This window comes from Pan troglodytes, chromosome 4 (assembly GCF_028858775.2).
Source record: "Pan troglodytes isolate AG18354 chromosome 4, NHGRI_mPanTro3-v2.0_pri, whole genome shotgun sequence".
In the NCBI taxonomy this organism is placed as follows: Eukaryota; Metazoa; Chordata; class Mammalia; order Primates; family Hominidae; genus Pan; species Pan troglodytes.
Window position 1 is genome coordinate 15,358,563 of NC_072402.2, and position 17,527 is coordinate 15,376,089.

Consider the following 17,527-nt stretch of genomic DNA (forward strand, 5'->3'; position numbering starts at 1 on the left):
CTATTTCCTATGCTTTGAGCTGCCCAAACCTATTATTTCTCAGCATCTAAATGAAAAACTACTTCATGGCCTTGTATTTTTAGATTGTATTCGTCCACAAGCAATCACTCAGTTTTGGAGAAAGTCACACCTGGTCTTTCCCTGGTCTTTGACATGAGAATCTCACAGGCATGGTACCTTTCTAAAATGCAGCTGTCAGCTGAATGCCCTACAATGAAAAATAAATGTTTTTGGGGAATGTTTCTTTGGTCACAAAAGTCAAAAGGTTGCCCCAATGACTCTGAAAAGTGGGAAGGAGAAAGGTCACCCTCCCTGGTTTGATCCCTCATGTCTAGCTGGATGATGGGACTTGATTAGAAGAAACGCAGGAGAATATGCCGGTTCTCAGTTTTGCCTCAGAAGTTGTTAGGCTGTGACTTAAGCAGCCCAAGTGAAGAAAATGTATGAAGAAGGATCACGTGCTTTAAGGTGAAAGGTTTGAACAAGTCCTGCCAAATCAGCTCCATTGTGGTGGCCTGAGTGTGGCATTGCTTCCTGTGTTCTCAGAAACTCTAACCAAATATTATGGCCCACTGATCTTGATCACTGAAGGAATCTCTGGAGTTATATTTCCTCATCTCATAATGAGGAGGCCCTTGCTGATCCTTCCTGGATTTAGAGGGAAAGGATTTTTTTTTTTTTTTTGAGGTGGAGTTTTGCTCTTGTCACCCAGGCTGGAGTGCGATGGCGCGATCTCGGCTCACTACAACCTTTGCCTCCCAGGATCAAGCAAATTCTCCTGCCTCAGCCTCCTGAGTAGCTGGGATTACAGGTATGTGCTACCACCCCCAGCTAATTTTTATGTTTTTAGTAGAGACAGGGTTTCGCCATGTTGGCCAGGCTGGTCTCAAACTCCTGACCTTAAGTGATCCACCCTCCTTGGCCTCCCAAAGTGTTGGGATTACAGGCATGAGCCACCATGCCCGGCCTGCTTTCTCAGTTTGGATCTTTAAGCTCCAACCCCAGAAGCATGAAAGTCACACATGTTAAAAAATACTGTTTAATTTTCTAGTAATGTCCTTTAAAAAAAGCTGATACATTGAGATTTTTTTTTAATCTTCTCAGATCTGCCTCTGAAACCACTGCAAAGCAGCTATGCAACTTAATTTTTCAGTACTCATATATGTATTAATGGAGGAAAAGCCACTCTGAGGAAGCACGCCAAGGACATGTCCCCACGTGGGCACACCCCATCGGCACTGGGTACCCAGGAATGTGAATGCAACCCTGGCATGTTCACAGCTAACATTATGCCCTTGCATTCTTTTTTGCTGTGAGGAACAATATGATCACACAGCACTGAAAACGGTAGACACAAAGGGCCTGCCTTTTTCTTTCTCATTTTTGCCTTTCCAGCTTGCACTTCTATTCCTACTCCAGTGACCCATTTATTCCCCAGTTACCCATAATGAAAAATAGTTCTGTCATTTACTGAGCCTTACATTCAAATGCAAATGACGGACTTTATAAAACTGCTGCAAATAAGGTACAATGTTCATTGATACAATACGTTTCAACTGCAGGTATGTTGAGCACACAAGCAATCACCGTATTGTATTAGAGACATTTTATTGAAAATGCGAAAATAGGAAATGTATTATAGCCTAAAATAAATTACATAACATATACAGCATATATTTATATCTTTAAAATATTTTTTTGTTTAGGTTCTTTCAGTCTAGGAATTCTGACTAAATCAACAATTTAGTGAACCGTGTCTATAATTTTTTTAAAGGAAAAAACCTGCTTTCCAAAACTTAGAAAAATATACTGCACTGCATGGATTTCGAATGCGTTATTTCAGGGAGGACCACATAGTGACTCTGGTATCGTTATAAAATGTCTTGCTTTATCGTATGGTGTGGGAGGGAAGTACCGTAGTACATTCTCAATTACCTGTACCGCAGAGTTATGACTAAGGATAGCAGAACCAGGTAATATATCTACTTCAAAAGTTACCCTACAGCAACCTGGCATTAGAATGCTGGATGAGACTTAAAGCTTCAGTTCACTGTAAAAACTAAAATGCAAAGTTAGAATGCTCCATGTGACTCGCTCTAGTGCGACCTTCAGGAAAGGCGAGGGAAAAGCAAGCCTTCAGGAAAAGTCATGCGGCAGGGTCTGGAATCTGGAGATGCGCTTTTGTGACAACTTAAAAAAGTTAGCTCATGTATATACACGGTGGGGGTGAGAACTGACAGCTTGCTCAGATCTAGGAGAATGCAGAGTGAAATGCTATCATTCATGTCAGTTTGCTGCCCCTGGGGCATTTCAAACCAAACCTTTCTACGGGAGATTCTGTCCATCTGTCAGCCTGCTGTGGTCACAGGTCTCCGTTCCTCAGTGTGAACGGGGACTCCGGGCTGCAGCGTGCCGCCCGCCTCCTGCATGTGTGGAGTAGATGGTTTCGAACTCTGTGGCGGAAGGGAAATTTAAGAGGCCGCCGGGGCTCCATCTCTTTGTACGGCCATGTGACTGGGAAGCAAATCAAAGGAAGCTGAGTTTTAACCTGTTGATTCTTAAGAGCGATGAAGGGGGACAGGAGAGTCTGTGGCCTGCTGTGCAGGGTGACCGAGAGGCGATGGCACAGCTGCAGTCCTTTGGTTCCAAGAGGAGATTGTCCAGGGGAGGAGGACACAACGTCAACCGTGAGGCAGCTGTATCTTTTGGGTTTTCGTGAGGCAGGGGTATGAAGTCAGTTGTTTCGTTTGTTTTTACATAGCAACAGTAAAGACCATTCACTAGGTCCCCCCGTCAGTGTGAGCATACCCAGTATGCTAGAGAATTGACACGAAACCTTTAAATCAAGGCCTCTTTCATTACCAAAACAAAAAAAAGGGAACAAAATACGATGGGAGAGGGAAGAGATGATGCCGAAGTGTCATCCTGACTGTCCCTGCAGTGCCCATGGCGTCCCGTGCCTTATTCATTCTCCTCTCTCATTTCCACGATGTCTGTCACCTCCTCTGTCGGAGGCATGTCTGTCATGGCGGAGTCTTCCCCCTCCGTGGCCGACTCATTCTCCATCTTCTTTTTCTAGACCAAAGAAGACTCATCAGTGTGGGGCTGTGGACGGGGACACTGCACAGCAGAACCACGAGCAGGGAGACAACACCGGGGTCTTGGGGGACCCCTTGCTGTAGGCTTAAACCTTCTTATGGTTGGGGTCTCGTCACCTCTTTTGCATCTTAGTTCAGTGTGTTCCTTGCAGTTTGGTTGTCTGTGTGCCTGGCACTGAGCTAGGCAGGCACTTCGGAGGACACCGTGTCCCACCGCCCCGCCCCAGACAACCCGCTCCCTGCTGCCCTTTCCAATGAGGGCTGTGCTCTCCCCGACTCCTCAGTCACCTGTAGACTGCTTCTCCTTCCTCCTCCCTAAAGCCTCAAGCTTGGAATCTCACATTATCAAAATATTCCACCTTGTACAGCATCCGTCAGTCACCTCTGGGACAGCTCCAGGCTTGCCGTCATTCTCTCCCACTTACTGCCTGTCCTAGTTCCTGGTCACTTCCCTGCCATGTTGCCTGTTCTTACAATAAATGGCCTCTCAGGGATCAGGTTCTCAGCCCCAGCCCCACCTCAGCCACTGCTGGGTCACTGCAGACCTTGCCATTATTGACACATTGGGCACCACCAACAGGCCAAGGCAAGGACATTGTCCTCTGTCTGCCAACCCCGCTGGTCCCCCATCCACGGATCCCACCAACCCTTCACTGTGGCCACCTTTTCGATGTCCTATCTCCCCTCTTTCCTCAGCTTACATGACATGCTCAGTAATGACCATCATTTCCCTACCCTGCTTTTCTTTCATCATATTTGCCAGGCAAAGCCCCAGCTGTGCTGAGGTTCAGATCTCTACCATCTCAGCCCACACCCCTCAGCTGCCATGGCTGGGGAAGCCCAACCGCAGGGGACAGCCAGTGTCCTGAGATGCACGTCACGCACCGTGAGCAGGCCCTCTGAGTGGCCTGCCCGTCACCCTGCTGCCCCGGCCTGTTCACTCTGCCACTCTCCTGACCAACTGTTCTCCTGACCAACTGTTTCCCCACCCATGTGTCCTCGTTCTTCCACCCTCATATACCTCCCTTTTCTCAGACGATGATGTGGCTTCCTACTTCACTGAGAAAAACAAAAGTGATCAGAAAGGCCCTTGCACAAGCTCTCGGACTGCATCTCTGCTCCGCCCATGACCAGAGAGGCTGCCCGAGCTCCTGTCTTGGACTGCCCAGTCCTTGTGTGCACAGCCACATTGGTATCACTGTCCCCTCTCCCATCGGCAGCATCGCATGTCTGCGGGTCATTCCCCAAAGCAAGCCATAGGCTGAATTTCGCCCCATCTTCGCTGGCTTTCTGAAATCCATGTCCACACCTCTCTCCCCTTTGGCGCAAAACTCTTCAAAGGGACTGTCTGTACTTGCTGCCTTCAGCTTTTCCCCTTTTTTCTTACCCCACTCCCATTAGGCTTCCAGCCACCCTAAGCCACGAGACTGGGCAGTGTCACCAAGGATCCCCCACTGACGAACGCCACCATCCAACCTGGTCAGTGGCTGCTCAGGTTCTCCTGCACCCAGGAGGATGCACCCGGGAGGAGGCTCCCGGCGCGGCTGTCTCACCTGCTTCCGGTAGACATAGCACGCAGCGATGGCAACCATGGTGGATTCTCCCACAAAGCCCGCCAGGAGGGAGCCCACGCCCAGGGTCGCACCATGCACCCTGCAGATGAGAACACAAAGGCAATTTGTCTGTTAAGGCCAAGTCAAGGCACAACCGTGGATGCCAAAACCCAGGAAAGTAAGTGTAGCCTCGAGACGGCTGAGACCAGCGGCATTCTCCATCTGCTGGCTTCGTAAGGGCCGCAGCTAATAACCTAATGTGTGAGGGGAACCGGGAACTCGGGGCTGGGCCACCTCCCTCCCACAGCACATGGATCCCACAGCCCTTCCCACCCTCCCCAGGACGCTGGGAGCTCCCTGAGCGCAGGGACCATGTCCTTCTCTTCTGGTTTTCATGTCCAGCATACGTTCAAGCCCGTGCAGGGCCGGCCATGCCCTGACAGGAGCTCAGTGGCTATTATTCGTGTCTGGGCCTGATTTCAAAAGCACTTTTCTAAAATGGATCCCAAGAGCCTCCACCTGGTGCCTGGGCAGACACACAAAACATCATTCTGAATTTCCGATTCTAGACGTGCCTGGGGATTTCCCGTGAAAATGTAGCTGTTAAACCTCTGGACACAGTATTGAAGTGGCAGAAGGACCCACAGCCCCAAACTCCCTGACAACATACCCCAGGTAGGGTAGGACCACGAGGCTGGCGATGAGGACGATGATCCGCAGCACAGAGCTGGGGGCAAGGACGAAGGTTTTCTTCAGTGTCATCAGCCACCCGGTGAGATGCGCCCTCACTGTGACTGTTGGGAGGAGCAAAGGACTCGTCAGCCGTGCCCGCCATCCACTCCCCATCCTGCTGCCTCTGGACCAGGGCAGCACATCCGAGAGCCAGGGGCTGCCTAGGACCCTGGCCTTGCTGTTGAGCCGCTGGCCACCTCATCTTCCTGCCAGTTCCCCATCCCTGCTCCTGAGCCTGGGCCCGCCTCGGCTCCCCGCCTCCTCACAGCCCTTTGGATCTAAATGGCTGGGGACAGGCAGGCTCCTTTCTCCACTGGGACAGCATCTTCCAGGCAGCCTAGCTGCTCCTGTCCAGTCCTGTCCCCACACTTGGCCAGCCTCGCCCTCTGATCATCTACCTCTAGAAGAGAACACTCAGAGAAAAGTGGCACTCTAGTGTGATGCTGCGTGAGCAGAAAAGCTGGCATCAGAAGCCATCTTCCCTGCCTGCGGTCAGAGGTGTGGGGACCAAGCAGTGGGGTAGGAGGAGGAAGCTGCTCGTCCCCACTTCCCTCTGTTCTTTCCCTGGACTGGTCCTGACCACTTCCACCGAGGTCACTTCCCTTTCTCCCTCCTCATGGTGTGGGCCCTCGTTGGTGTGCTGCCATTTCACCAAGGGCTGCATGGCCTGCCCATGCCTGCCTCTTCACTGGATCTCTGAGCTGCAGGAGGGCCGTGGGTGGACAGCGGGGAACTGTGGAGAGCACGGGGCTTGCCCTTGTCAGTAGGAAGGCCCTGAGCATCTAGATTCCATCTGAAACTGGAAAGGCTTGAGGACGCGCAGGGCAGGGCCTGGGCCTTGAAGAGAGGGGCCTGTTAACCTCCCTGTGGACAGCACCAGGCAAGGGCTCTTGGAGGAGGAAGCGCTCATTCCTGGGATAAAAATTCCTTTCTGGGATATGCTGGTTTGGAAGGAAGTCTTTGCCGTCTTCTTGGTCTAACAGTGTGTCCTGCCTTCCTCTGGGTGGAAGCCTTATATTAATACTAATGAGGCTAATTTTCTTCTCTTAGGCAGGCAGACAGACCCACTGAGGTTTTTGACCAAAGGAGTGAGTCAGGGTCCCAGGCATATGCTAAACTGGTTGGCCCAAATCCAACAGATTGCAAAGAGTGGCAGGGCCTGGCAGCTGTCTGGAAGCCCTTCATCTTACAGACAAGGAAGTGGAGTCAAATGGACAGTAAAGGTGAATCACATACTCAGCTATAGCCTGCTCCCAGCTGGGGCACTCCAGGCCCCTCCTCTGGTCACTACTGTAGAAATTAACTGCATGTGTCTCAATCTGCGAGTGCAGCTGCTTCTAGATGGTGGCACCTTCCAGAGCTTGGTTCGCCCTGTGTCTACCCAACAAGTACAGATGCCATCCCGGTGCTGTGATCTTCCAGCCATTTCTCCATTTCTGCCACAGCCCAGAAAGTGATGCCGCAAGGCCTTAGAGCAAGGGCCGTTCCATCAGCCCTGGCCTACCTGGGGCTCCATGGCTCCTTTCTTTTTCTTTTTGTTTTGAGACGGAGTTTCACTCTTATTGCAGAGGCTGGAGTGCAGTGGTGCAATCTCGACTCACTGCAATCTCTGCCTCCTGGGTTCAAGCGATTCTCCTGCCTTAGCCTCCTGAGTAGCTGGGATTACAGGCATGCGCCACCACGCCTGGCTAATTTTTTGTATTTAGTAGAGACGGGGTTTCACCATGTTGGTGAGGCTGGTCTCGAACTCCTGACCTCAGATGATCCACCTGCCTCGGACTACCAAAGTGCTGGAATTACAGGCATAAGCCACTGCGCCCGGCCCATGGCTCCTTTCTTAACATTGTGGCTTTGTAGATTCTGGCTTTCCAGTTTAATGATTTAGGTGGATCTTTTGGGGAAACTGATTTTTGACTAGGTGACACACCTGGTACAGAATTTAAAAGATACAAAAGGGAATAGAATACAAAGGTCTTCCCAGTGGTGACTTCCCAGGCCCTTGTCCTGCTTCCCACAGGCAACCACTGTTAGCAGCTTGGTGAGTTACTTATACAAAAAGAATGTAGCTATGCAAGCAGTTAGCACATCCATATGACGATACAGACATACACGTGCTACATATTTGCTATGGAAGTGGTTGTATACTAATCAACCATTCTGCAACCTGCTTTTCTGATTTAATCTAGAACAACCTCATTCTTGTGTATAGTACACCTCACACCACTATATTGGCTTGGTATAATAACTTTCCAACTGGCTTTTGTCTCAGCCATGGGCAGTTTCTTTTCTGACCATCCATCTGGCCTCAGGTTCCCCTGGAGTCTTCCTTTCTCCAGCAGTCCTTCTCTGTCTTTGTATATCTCCAGGCTTTAGCAATATGCTCACTCTATTTTTCTTTTTTTGATTTCACTTTTTAAATTAATGTATTGTAAAACTGGCTTTTTGGTGCACAGTTTTGAGAATTTCAGTACATGAACACATTTGTGTTCCCACCACCACAATCAAGACAGAGGGCAGTTTTATTGTCCCCAAAGCTCCACATGCTATCCTTTCAGGTCTACTTTCTTTTTACTGTTTTTGTAATCACTGTACTTTTAAAAACAAGTTATACGCCAGGTGCAGTGGCTCACGCCTGTAATCCCAGCACTTTGCCGAGGAGGAGCACTTGAGGCCAGGAGTTCGAGACCAGCCTGGACAACATGGTGAAACCCCGTGTCTACTAAAAATACAGAAATTAGTTGGGTGTGGTGGTGGGTGCCTGTAGTCCCAGCTACTTGGGAGGCTGAACAGGAGAAGTGCTTGAACCCGGGAGGCAGAGGTTGCAGTGAGCTGACATTGTGCTACTGCATTCCAGCCTGGGTGATGGAATGAAACTCTGTCTCCAATAAATAAATAAATAAATAAATAAATAAATAAAACAAGTTATACCTGTTTGATTCATTTCTTGAACTTTTAACCTACTGGCTAATGTTTTTGCATCTTTCTAAGCCACAGTGAAATTTTACATTTGTGTTGGTGACATAATTGCAAACATTTCCAAAGAAAGATTTAATTAGGCATGAGGATAAACAGGAATGCTTCCTTCATTCTGTTTTTCTTTACCTGGAACTGGGAAGAAGGAGAAGATCCGCAAAGGAACAACACAGAGTTCTGCAAAGGCAAAGTCCACTCCGATGATGTCTATCAGGATTTTCTCAGACACGTTGGGTGTCCAAAACATCACGAAACAGAGCTGGGGAGAAAGACATCCAACAGGGTTGTGAGGAGAAAGTGTAAGCAGGTGAAATGAGCAGATGAGGTGTGGCACAATCCTTGGAGAGTTACGAAAGAGGGACAACCGGCCTGACTGGGTGGTGGGCATGCTGCTCCCAGATCTGCCACCTGCTTGCTTGACTCTCTTCTGACCACAGAGGCCCTGGTCCATTAGCCATGTCTGTACCCAGGGGACCCCCACGGCAGAGCAGATGTGGCTCCTCCAAGAGTGGGTCATTTATTTCTGAGTGGGTGAGCAGACCCGTTCAGAACCAGTGTGCTTTGGGGCAAGGGTTAAGGAGAGTGCCAAACAGCTCAGCCAGTTCCACGTGGACATGTTTATTCATATAATTTTTACAGCTTTAACAAGCAATAAAAAAAGACCTGAAAGTACTTGGATGTGTACAGAACCACGCAGAATCAGCACACACAATGAAAAGGGAAATATTAGTATTTAGAGTAAGGATCAGCCTATGAACCTTTCAAAGTCTAGTTAAGAGAATAAAAGATGAAACAGCAACAGAATGTGGAACTCTGGAAAGCAGATGGGCAGATGGTAAACTGATGTAACAGACACAGGAAAAGGGAATCTTGAACCCGATGGGGAAAGCGGAGCTCTCTCCCCACCTCCCTTCCCCACAGATCAGAAAGTGCGGCACAGGTCCTTCCAGAGACAGGGTGAAGGCAGGGTCCAGAGCAGGATGGCTGGAAGTCAAGTTAGTAAGCAATCCATCCACAGCTCCCCTTGCGCAGCTGGTGACTACATCTCCCCAAATTTGACAGGAAACAGGAGGTTAGTCTCTGGATGAGGTAAAACAGAGGGGTACCTGGCATGGCCCGGGGCAGAGTTACTACAGGTTGAGTAACCCTTATCTGAAATGCTTGGGACCAAAAGTGTTTTAGATTCTGAATTTTTCAGATTTTAGAATTTTTGCATTATACTTACAGGTTACACATCCCTAATCCCAAAATACAAAGTCCAGAATGCTCTGATAAACATTTACTTTGAGAGTCATGTCAGCGCTCAAAAGTTTCAGATTTTGGAGCATTTTGGATTTTCGATTTTTGGATTAGGCATACTCAATCTGTACATGGAAAATGGGGGAATTAACAGAAGGATGACATTTGCATGTTCGGGCTTCTTTCCTCTTCTACGCTCCCAGAACATGGGAAACTGGTTGAGTCCTTCCCAGGTAGGAGACTGGAAATGGTCTCTGAGGAATCTGAGCAGCCCAAGAGAAAAGACGTAAAGTTCCTGAAAATTAGAGTCTCCCAATGAAGCAGCTGCACTTGAGCAGCCATCAGTGAGGCCCTTGCAGGTGAGAAACCCCATCCTGGTGTTTACAGCTTCCAACCAACTACTAGTCTCCAGATAAGGTAAAATGGGGTGGGGTGGGGGGGTACCTGGTTGAGGGCAAAGTTACTACAACTAGTAACTAGTGCCCCACTTACCAAAATGAGCAGGCAACCAGGAAACCAGACTTCGACAAAGGCCTCCAATGTGAGGAGGTCAAAACTATGGAAAAAACTACAACTTAAGAGGAAACAAAGATAATACAGAGAGAGAGAAGGGAAAAAAAAAACCTTTTCTCCACTGATATCCCCAGAGAAATGGGAGAAGACGCTGCACCCATGAAACAAGAACAGAAGGAGAATGTTATAAAAAAGACATTCACGCCAGACGCTTTGGCTCATGGCTGTAATCCCAGCAGTTTGGGAGGCTGAGGCGGGTGGATCACCTGATGTCAGGAGTTCGAGACCAGCCTGGCCAACATGGAGAAACCCTGTTTCTACTAAAAATACAAAATTAACCGGGCATGGTGGTACATCTCTGTAATCTCAGCTACTTGGGAGGCTGAGGCAGGAGAATCGCTTGAACCCGGGAGACGGAGGTTGTGGTGAGCTGAGATGGTGCCACTGCACTCCATGCACTCCAGCCTGGGCAACAAAAGCGAAACTCCATCCTCCCAACACCCCCCCCCCCCAAAAAAAAAGACATAGAAAAAGATAAAAGCAGAAAGGAAAATTCACAAGTTAGCAGTAAGATAAGTTTAGGGAGGCTTACCACAGAGACAGAGCAGAAGGACGAAGGCATGCAAATGAAGCACAGGAGAAGAGAGTTAAAGAAACAAAGTCCAACACCCAAATAATAGGAGTTCTGGAAAGAGGGGACAGCGGACGTCTCAGACTGAAAGATACCAGTTTCAGGACTGAAAGGGCCCATCCGGGGGAGGTGGTGCAGTGCATGGGAAAAGCCCCATCAGGGCACGTCACTGAACATAACTGGGGACACAGCTTCCTATGAGCTTCTGGCCTCAGGCTTCTCAATAGCACTGAAAGCTAGAAGACAAGTAGCAATAAGTTTTGAAGGCGGATGATTTCTACCCTAGAACTCTAAACCAAACTATCACTCAAGTGTGTTTAAAAGAAAAATATTTTCAATATTCAAGGCCTCAAAAGTTTTACCTCCCATGCACACTTTTTCAAGAAGCTATTGGTGAGGGTTGCTTTGCCGAGGCAAGTGAGCCATGGAGTGGAAAAGAGCAAGGCATGGGTGAAGCACAAGACAAAAGCCAGGGAAATCTCCGGGGTGGAGGTGAAGGCTGCGATAGGCCCACAGGTCAGCTGATCTTCCCTGGAGCAGGGAGAAAAAGGCTCCGAGAGATGCTAACTACCTAATGTGCTTGAATACTTGAAAAGCGATTTACACCACGAAGGGAAAATGTGGGAATAACTTAGTGTGAAATACACAGAAGGCTAAGAAAGATGATAATTGACAATTATTAAGTCCAGGAAAAATTAAAGTTGTTTGAGAAAGGAAGGGAATCAGGGCTCAGCGTCAGAGTTTATCGTAGTCACAATCCATCAAGAGTTGGGGGTGCCTCGGAGTAGGAAAGGGACAGGGTGGAAGTGAGCAGCACTGAAGAGGTGGGCTGGGGACATGGCTACTGTGAGTTACAATCCTTACAGAGCTGACTTGGAAAACTTGGTGCTAACTTTAAAAACCTGAATTTTAAAATCCAACAACATAACTTTGGAAGATCCTGTTAAAAACTTGCCAGTTTCATCAAATATTTATCTCCTTTTCTTAAAATGCAAGTGATTCTTCTCTACAATAAAACTGAATACATTCTAAAATGAATTAAGAACAGAACATTAAAATTTTAGAATATAACATTCTTTTAGGCTCTGAGTACATTAAGTTTCATGGAATTAGCCAAGCTCTATTTACTATGTCATGTTGAAATATTTAAAAAAATACACTGGAGATCTACTATAAATATGTTTTGCTTTGTAAGTGCAATAGAGCCATTCCCCTACGTATTTTCTGCATCTGGCAAAGTATATTCCACTGGTTTTCAAAAATGGCAGAGGTACTATCTCATTTAATCCTACTGCTTGATGACAGTACTCACACCCCATCTTTGACATGAAGGAAAAAATACTTCCTTAGATCTAGCAACTTGGAGCTCAGGGACTTTATTACCTGAATGCCCTGGACAAGTGGCCCTGTCATCTTTTCCCACTGCAAAGCTACTAGCCTACAAGGGTGAGACATCGTACACAGTCATAGCCCTGGTATGGTGGCAACTTCACGTTACAATTCAAAACAACACTGAGCATGGAGTTGGAACACTATTTCCCTGTCCGTATCCCATCCCCACAAATACATGGATCATCCCTGCTTCCAGCTTTGCTTTATATTGGGCCCCCAATATGTCCCATAGCAGTAAAACTGTAAAGAATTGAGCTAAGGGATGACTGCCTTATAGTCTGGGCTGGCTCTGTGCCTTAGAACCTACAGGAAGTAAGCCATTCTGTGTTTATCTAAGGGTTAGAGAGAGACCTAGGCCACATACTACTAAAAACCTTAAGCTTCCAGGGAACCATTAGCATGCTTTACTTATTTTGCAGCCAGCAATGATCTGAATGTGAGATAATGCCTCACACAAATGTTGCAATTCTCTAGGCTTTGCAAAATCATTGTAAAGTGGCTCTTCAGTTACAAGAACCAAGGAAAAAGGAGGGTGTAATTGCACGTCAGAGAGAAAGATGGCGGAAATGAGCCTCTGTGGCAGATGAGCCAGGTAATCCCTGCTCTGGGATCCACAATCGGGTCATGTTCACCCAGAGGCGTTTTCCCATCTTGTAGAAGATCAGAAAACCTTTGGAGCAGTGGGTGGGGGGTCAGCTTGAGGACACGATAGTGAGTGTGCCCACATCACTTGACACATTGACATCAGTATCAGCCAAGCTGTGTAGGTGAGCACAGTTATGGTACCTTGAACACAACCACGAAGTTAAGTAAGGTTTGATGGATTTCCAGTAGGAGCTTCCTGAGATGGTGGCTCAATAGTCCATTTCTAAAATTCCACGGTATGATCCAACCTGGCACCACTCAGTCACTCTGTTTTTTATCTTGGTCTGTCTGTGCTGAGCACACCCTAAATGCCCCTTATCAAGGCCATGTGCCAACAGAGGTGCTTCTTCAGTTTTCAATCACACACACCTACAGCCCAGACTGGGTCTTCGCGGGGTATCGGAACTGGAAGCGGTTAGTCTGATCTGGGGTTTGAACAATCACAGGTAACTAAAGGAAAGGAACGTCACATTTATCAAAGTCTCCTTTTTCTTCCTCCCTGAAGTCTCTGAAGCTCTTGCTATGCTTCCAGTAGGAAAATGGCGCTTCACTTTTCAGCAAGTTTTTCAACGAGTGGATATTTCTTGCATATATAACTTAGGTATACATATAACTTAGAAAGGAATACATTTAACTTATAAGTGGATATGGTGAGCTGGGCGTGGTGGCTCATGCCTGTAATCCAGCACTTTGGGAGGCCAAGGCGGGAGGATCACAAGGTCAGGAGATCGAGACCATCCTGGCTAACACGGTGAAACCCCATCTCTACTAAAAATACGAAAAATTAGCCAGGCATGGTGGCAGGCGCCTGTAGTCCCAGCTACTCGTGAGGCTGAGGCAGGAGAATGGCGTGAATCGGGGAGGCGGAGCTTGCAGTGAGCTGAGATCATGCCACTGCACTCCAGCCTGGGCGACAGAGCGAGACTCCGTCTCAAAAAAAAAAGAAGTGGGTATGGTATGTATTAAAAGCTACAATACCTATCTGCAGGTGAGGTTTCCCTAGCTTCCCCTAGGCAAAGTACTGAGCCCTAGCCTAATAATCAGACTACATTTAACAAGTCCATTTGAAAAAACAGGACGCTTTAGAAGTTCCCTTGACAAAGAGTATCAGGAACAGTGTCATTTTAATGAGTTCACCCAGAGTAGTCTCAACTCAGAACATGCCTCCCAGTTGACCATGATGTGCTGTGTTCCTCAAATATTTGCAGAGCCTAATGACATTGACTTTTCCAAACCAGCACACACCCCTAATAATCTCCCACCAATGAACAAGAGTCGTTCCTCTGAGCAGCTGCAGAGGTGGGTTTTCTGCTGTCGAGTTTGCTGTCAATATTCTGTCAGGACACAGCCTTCAAAATCGAATAGTCCACCCAGTGCCCAGATCTTGGTTTTTCTATTTATTCTTCAATAAAAGGAACCAGGATTCCTTAGAGAAATGACTCATTCTAGGACCAAGGCAGAGAATATGCAAGATGATTCGCTTGGAGCATCTATGGTACAAGAAGGAAGGCTGTGCCCCAAAATAAAAGAATGGGAACACGGCAAAGGGACACAGAAGCCAGGCAGAAGGAGCTTCCGAATGGCCAAAGCAAAAACAATTTGGGCAACAAAATAAGTACAGTATTGAATTATATCCCAAAATAGCAAATAAATATCCATGAGTCCCTAGGGATAGAAATTTAAAAATGGCAGAGAAGGGACAAATGTCCTGCACAGAACTCTAAATAATTCATTAGCTGCTCCCCTCTAAGATGGGTGGAGCAGACCTTCCTGCTCCTTCTGAGGAACTTCCTTCTGAAGAGCACAGTGGGGAGAAAGGAAACGCGTCCTGACAGCAGAGGAACACGGCAGACATGACCCCAGCCATGCAATCAAGGTCAACAGCCACGCACATACCCTCGATAAGATGTGATGACAGTGGCACTTTGTCTCTGTGGTCTTCCTCCCCAAAATCCCTAAGCCCAGTCTTAATCATAAGACAAACCCCAGACAAATGCACATTGAGGGACCTTCTACCAAATACCCGACCAGAACTCCTCAAAACCGTTGAGGCCTTAAAAACAAGGAAAGTCTAAAACTCTCAGAGACCAGAGGAGGCTACGGAAGCATGATGACTAGACATAATGTGGTGTCTTGGATGAGATCCTGGAATGAGAAAACAAACCAGTGAAATCCTAATGCACCATGGAGTTTAGTTCACAGTCACACACCAGGGCTGGCTCCTCGGTTGTAACATGCGCGCTGCAGTAAAGTAATGTGAGTGAGGGTGAGGAGTCTATGGGAACTCTGCACCATCTCCACAATGTTTCTGTAAATCAGAAGTTATTCTTTTTTTTTTTTTTTAAAAAAAGTTAATTAAAAAAAGAAGGGCTGGGCATGGTGGATGCCTGTAATTCCAGCACTTTGGGAAGTCAAGGTGGGAGGACTGCTTGAGGCCAGGAGTTCGAGACCAGCCTGGACAACACAAGACCCCATCTCTACAAAAAAAATTTAGCATGCCCTTAATCCCAGCTACTTGGGAGGCTAAGGCGGGAGGATTGCTTGAGCCTGGGAGGTCCAGGCTGCAGTGAGCCAAGATTGCGCCACTGTACTCCAGCCTGAGTGACAAGATCCTGTCTCCAAAAATTAAAGGAGAAAAAAAGAAGGAAGAAGAAGATGACGATTCATAATTCACTTCTCTGTTATTTGACAGACTGTGATTCATTTTCTGAGACCAGCCATTGACCGTGAAGTGTCTGCTTTGAACTCTGAGGTGCTTACATGCAGCCCAAGACACATTCATTTCTAGTAGAGTGTAGTCCCCTCTCAGTCTCTTATTCTGCATGATCAAGGGGTAGACTTCCTCATTTCTTGAATCATATTAACCTCTTTAGAAACTAACCACCACTGGGCTGCAGCTTTTTTATTCACAAACTTAAAATACAGTTTCCAGTCAGCATGTGAGCCAGTCAGTTTCCAGGGATGATTTGGTTGAGCCTAACGTCGATGATGACTCAGATCAATGAGTAATTTAACATTTTTGTTCAGGAGTGGTGGCTCACACCTGTAATCCCAGCACTCTGGGAGGCCGAGGTGGATGGATCACTTGAGGTCAAGAGTTCGAGACCAGCCTAACCAACATGGAGAAGCCCCATCTCTACTAAAAATACAAAAGTAGCCAGGCGTGGTGGTGTGCACCTGTAATCCTGGCTACTCGGGAGGCAGAGGCAGGAGAATCACTTGAACCCGGGAGGCAGAGGTTGCAGTGAGCTGAGATTGTGCCATTGTACTCCAGCCTGGTTAACAAGAGTGAAACTCTGTCTCAAAACAACAACAACAACAACAAAATCACATAAAAAACCCCAAAACATTTTCAAGCAGGCCTTAACTGTATGTCGTCATTCTGTGTTGGGGCAGTACTTGACTTTTATTTCTAAATCTGTGTATCAATGGGCTAAGTCATGAAAAACTTTGACCACATATTAAGGTCCCCCAATAGGATCAGAAGGATCAGTGCAGTGATGAAGGAAATCGCCAGCTTTACAGACAGAAGACCCCTGGGTCTTACTATGCCACAGTCCGAAACAGAGCTTGGTTTTCTGAGCTAAGAACCACGGAAGGGGGATTTGAACCAAGACCTGCTTCCTCACGGGCAGAGTGGGCCATGCATGGTCCCCGAGCTCCCCTGGGGACAATCTGAGTCTCTTTTCAAAGCATTTGGAACCGGGATATGAAGCAGCCAGTTGTCTTCATCAGCACGTGAACTCAGAAACATGCCAACCAGGCCACAGTGGGACGGCCGTTTCTGTGTGTCCTCGGAGAACTCCACCCTACGAGGGCACTGCCAAGTGCTCGGGTCTTATTTAATTTCCATAAGCTCTTAACCACATTTTGAGGAACTCACAAAGGCTTCCCCATTGCCCTGAATAACCAGAATTAGCAGTACATGAGACTCTTATCCCTGCAGTTAGAAAAAGTCAAACATATGCAGCTGTTTTGAATAAAAATCGCTGGCCCTGGACATCATTTTTATTTGGCGCTTTTGCTTGAAAAAAAGGTTCAATATACCTTTTTAATTGGGTTGAAGTCCCCACCGGGCAAGCCAGTGGTTAGCCCTCGGCAACACAAAGTGTGAAGAGGAGGTTAGGGCTTGGCACTGGCGCCTGACTGCCGGGCTGGCACTCCAACCCAGCTGTGTCTCTGTCTGTTGTCTCTAGGTGAGTTCCCTGAGCACTCCAGCCTCAGCTCTCTTCTTTCAAACGGGGATGGTGTCTCCCTCACAGGGATGCTGTGTGGACTGGGCTGCCCAGAGTGCTGGTCTGCCAACTGTGGACTGGTCCACACTGAGATAAGCAGTTGACTCCATAAAGTAAATCGATGCCTGCCTTCCTTAAGAAAGTCTTGCCATCCAAACAACGCCAGCTGAACTGGACATCATACCTGGTGATCAAGTTGATTCACATTCCGGTGCTAGCTTCTTATCCCGTCACGGATGGCCAGACCTCTGGCACTCATCTGCAAACCCCGAGCCTGCGAGCACTGCGGTTTGCATAAACCGCTTTTCCAGCACCGGCACACCAAATGTGATCCACGGATGTCACCTGTGAGTATTCCAGAAGGTTTCCTGGGACCGTATTCTAACAAAACGCTAGCAGGGGAGTCCTCTGGAGGTGGTGAGATTAGGACTGATTGAATTTTCCTCTTTGTATTTTTCCGTGGCTTCCACAAAGAACATGTATTCTTTTTATCAGAAAAACATTTTTTTTTCTTTT

The 17,527-nt window shown here is 47.5% G+C and overlaps 2 protein-coding genes across 4 annotated transcripts in view; one reads left to right on the forward strand and one right to left on the reverse strand.

Moving 5' to 3' along the window:
• OTULIN (OTU deubiquitinase with linear linkage specificity) overlaps nucleotides 1-4,652 on the forward strand; it is a 48,338-nt gene extending 43,686 nt beyond the window's left edge. The window contains exon 8 of one of the 2 annotated variants that reach the window (XM_009448807.5): nucleotides 4,500-4,652. The gene's annotated coding sequence lies outside the window, so the exon portion shown is untranslated. Of the gene's footprint in view, nucleotides 1-3,079; nucleotides 3,205-4,499 lie in introns of those variants that run through there. The other variant, XM_054684958.2, reaches the window with a different exon arrangement.
• ANKH (ANKH inorganic pyrophosphate transport regulator) overlaps nucleotides 1,590-17,527 on the reverse strand; it is a 161,532-nt gene continuing 145,594 nt past the window's right edge. For both annotated transcript variants that reach the window (XM_003310630.6, XM_063811095.1), the window contains exons 9-12: nucleotides 8,486-8,615; nucleotides 5,322-5,445; nucleotides 4,652-4,751; nucleotides 1,590-3,075 (exon numbers count right to left, since the gene is read on the reverse strand). In XM_003310630.6, the coding sequence (XP_003310678.1) occupies nucleotides 2,962-3,075; nucleotides 4,652-4,751; nucleotides 5,322-5,445; nucleotides 8,486-8,615 (468 nt within the window). In that variant the 3' untranslated portion in view covers nucleotides 1,590-2,961. The remainder of the gene's footprint in view (nucleotides 3,076-4,651; nucleotides 4,752-5,321; nucleotides 5,446-8,485; nucleotides 8,616-17,527) is intronic.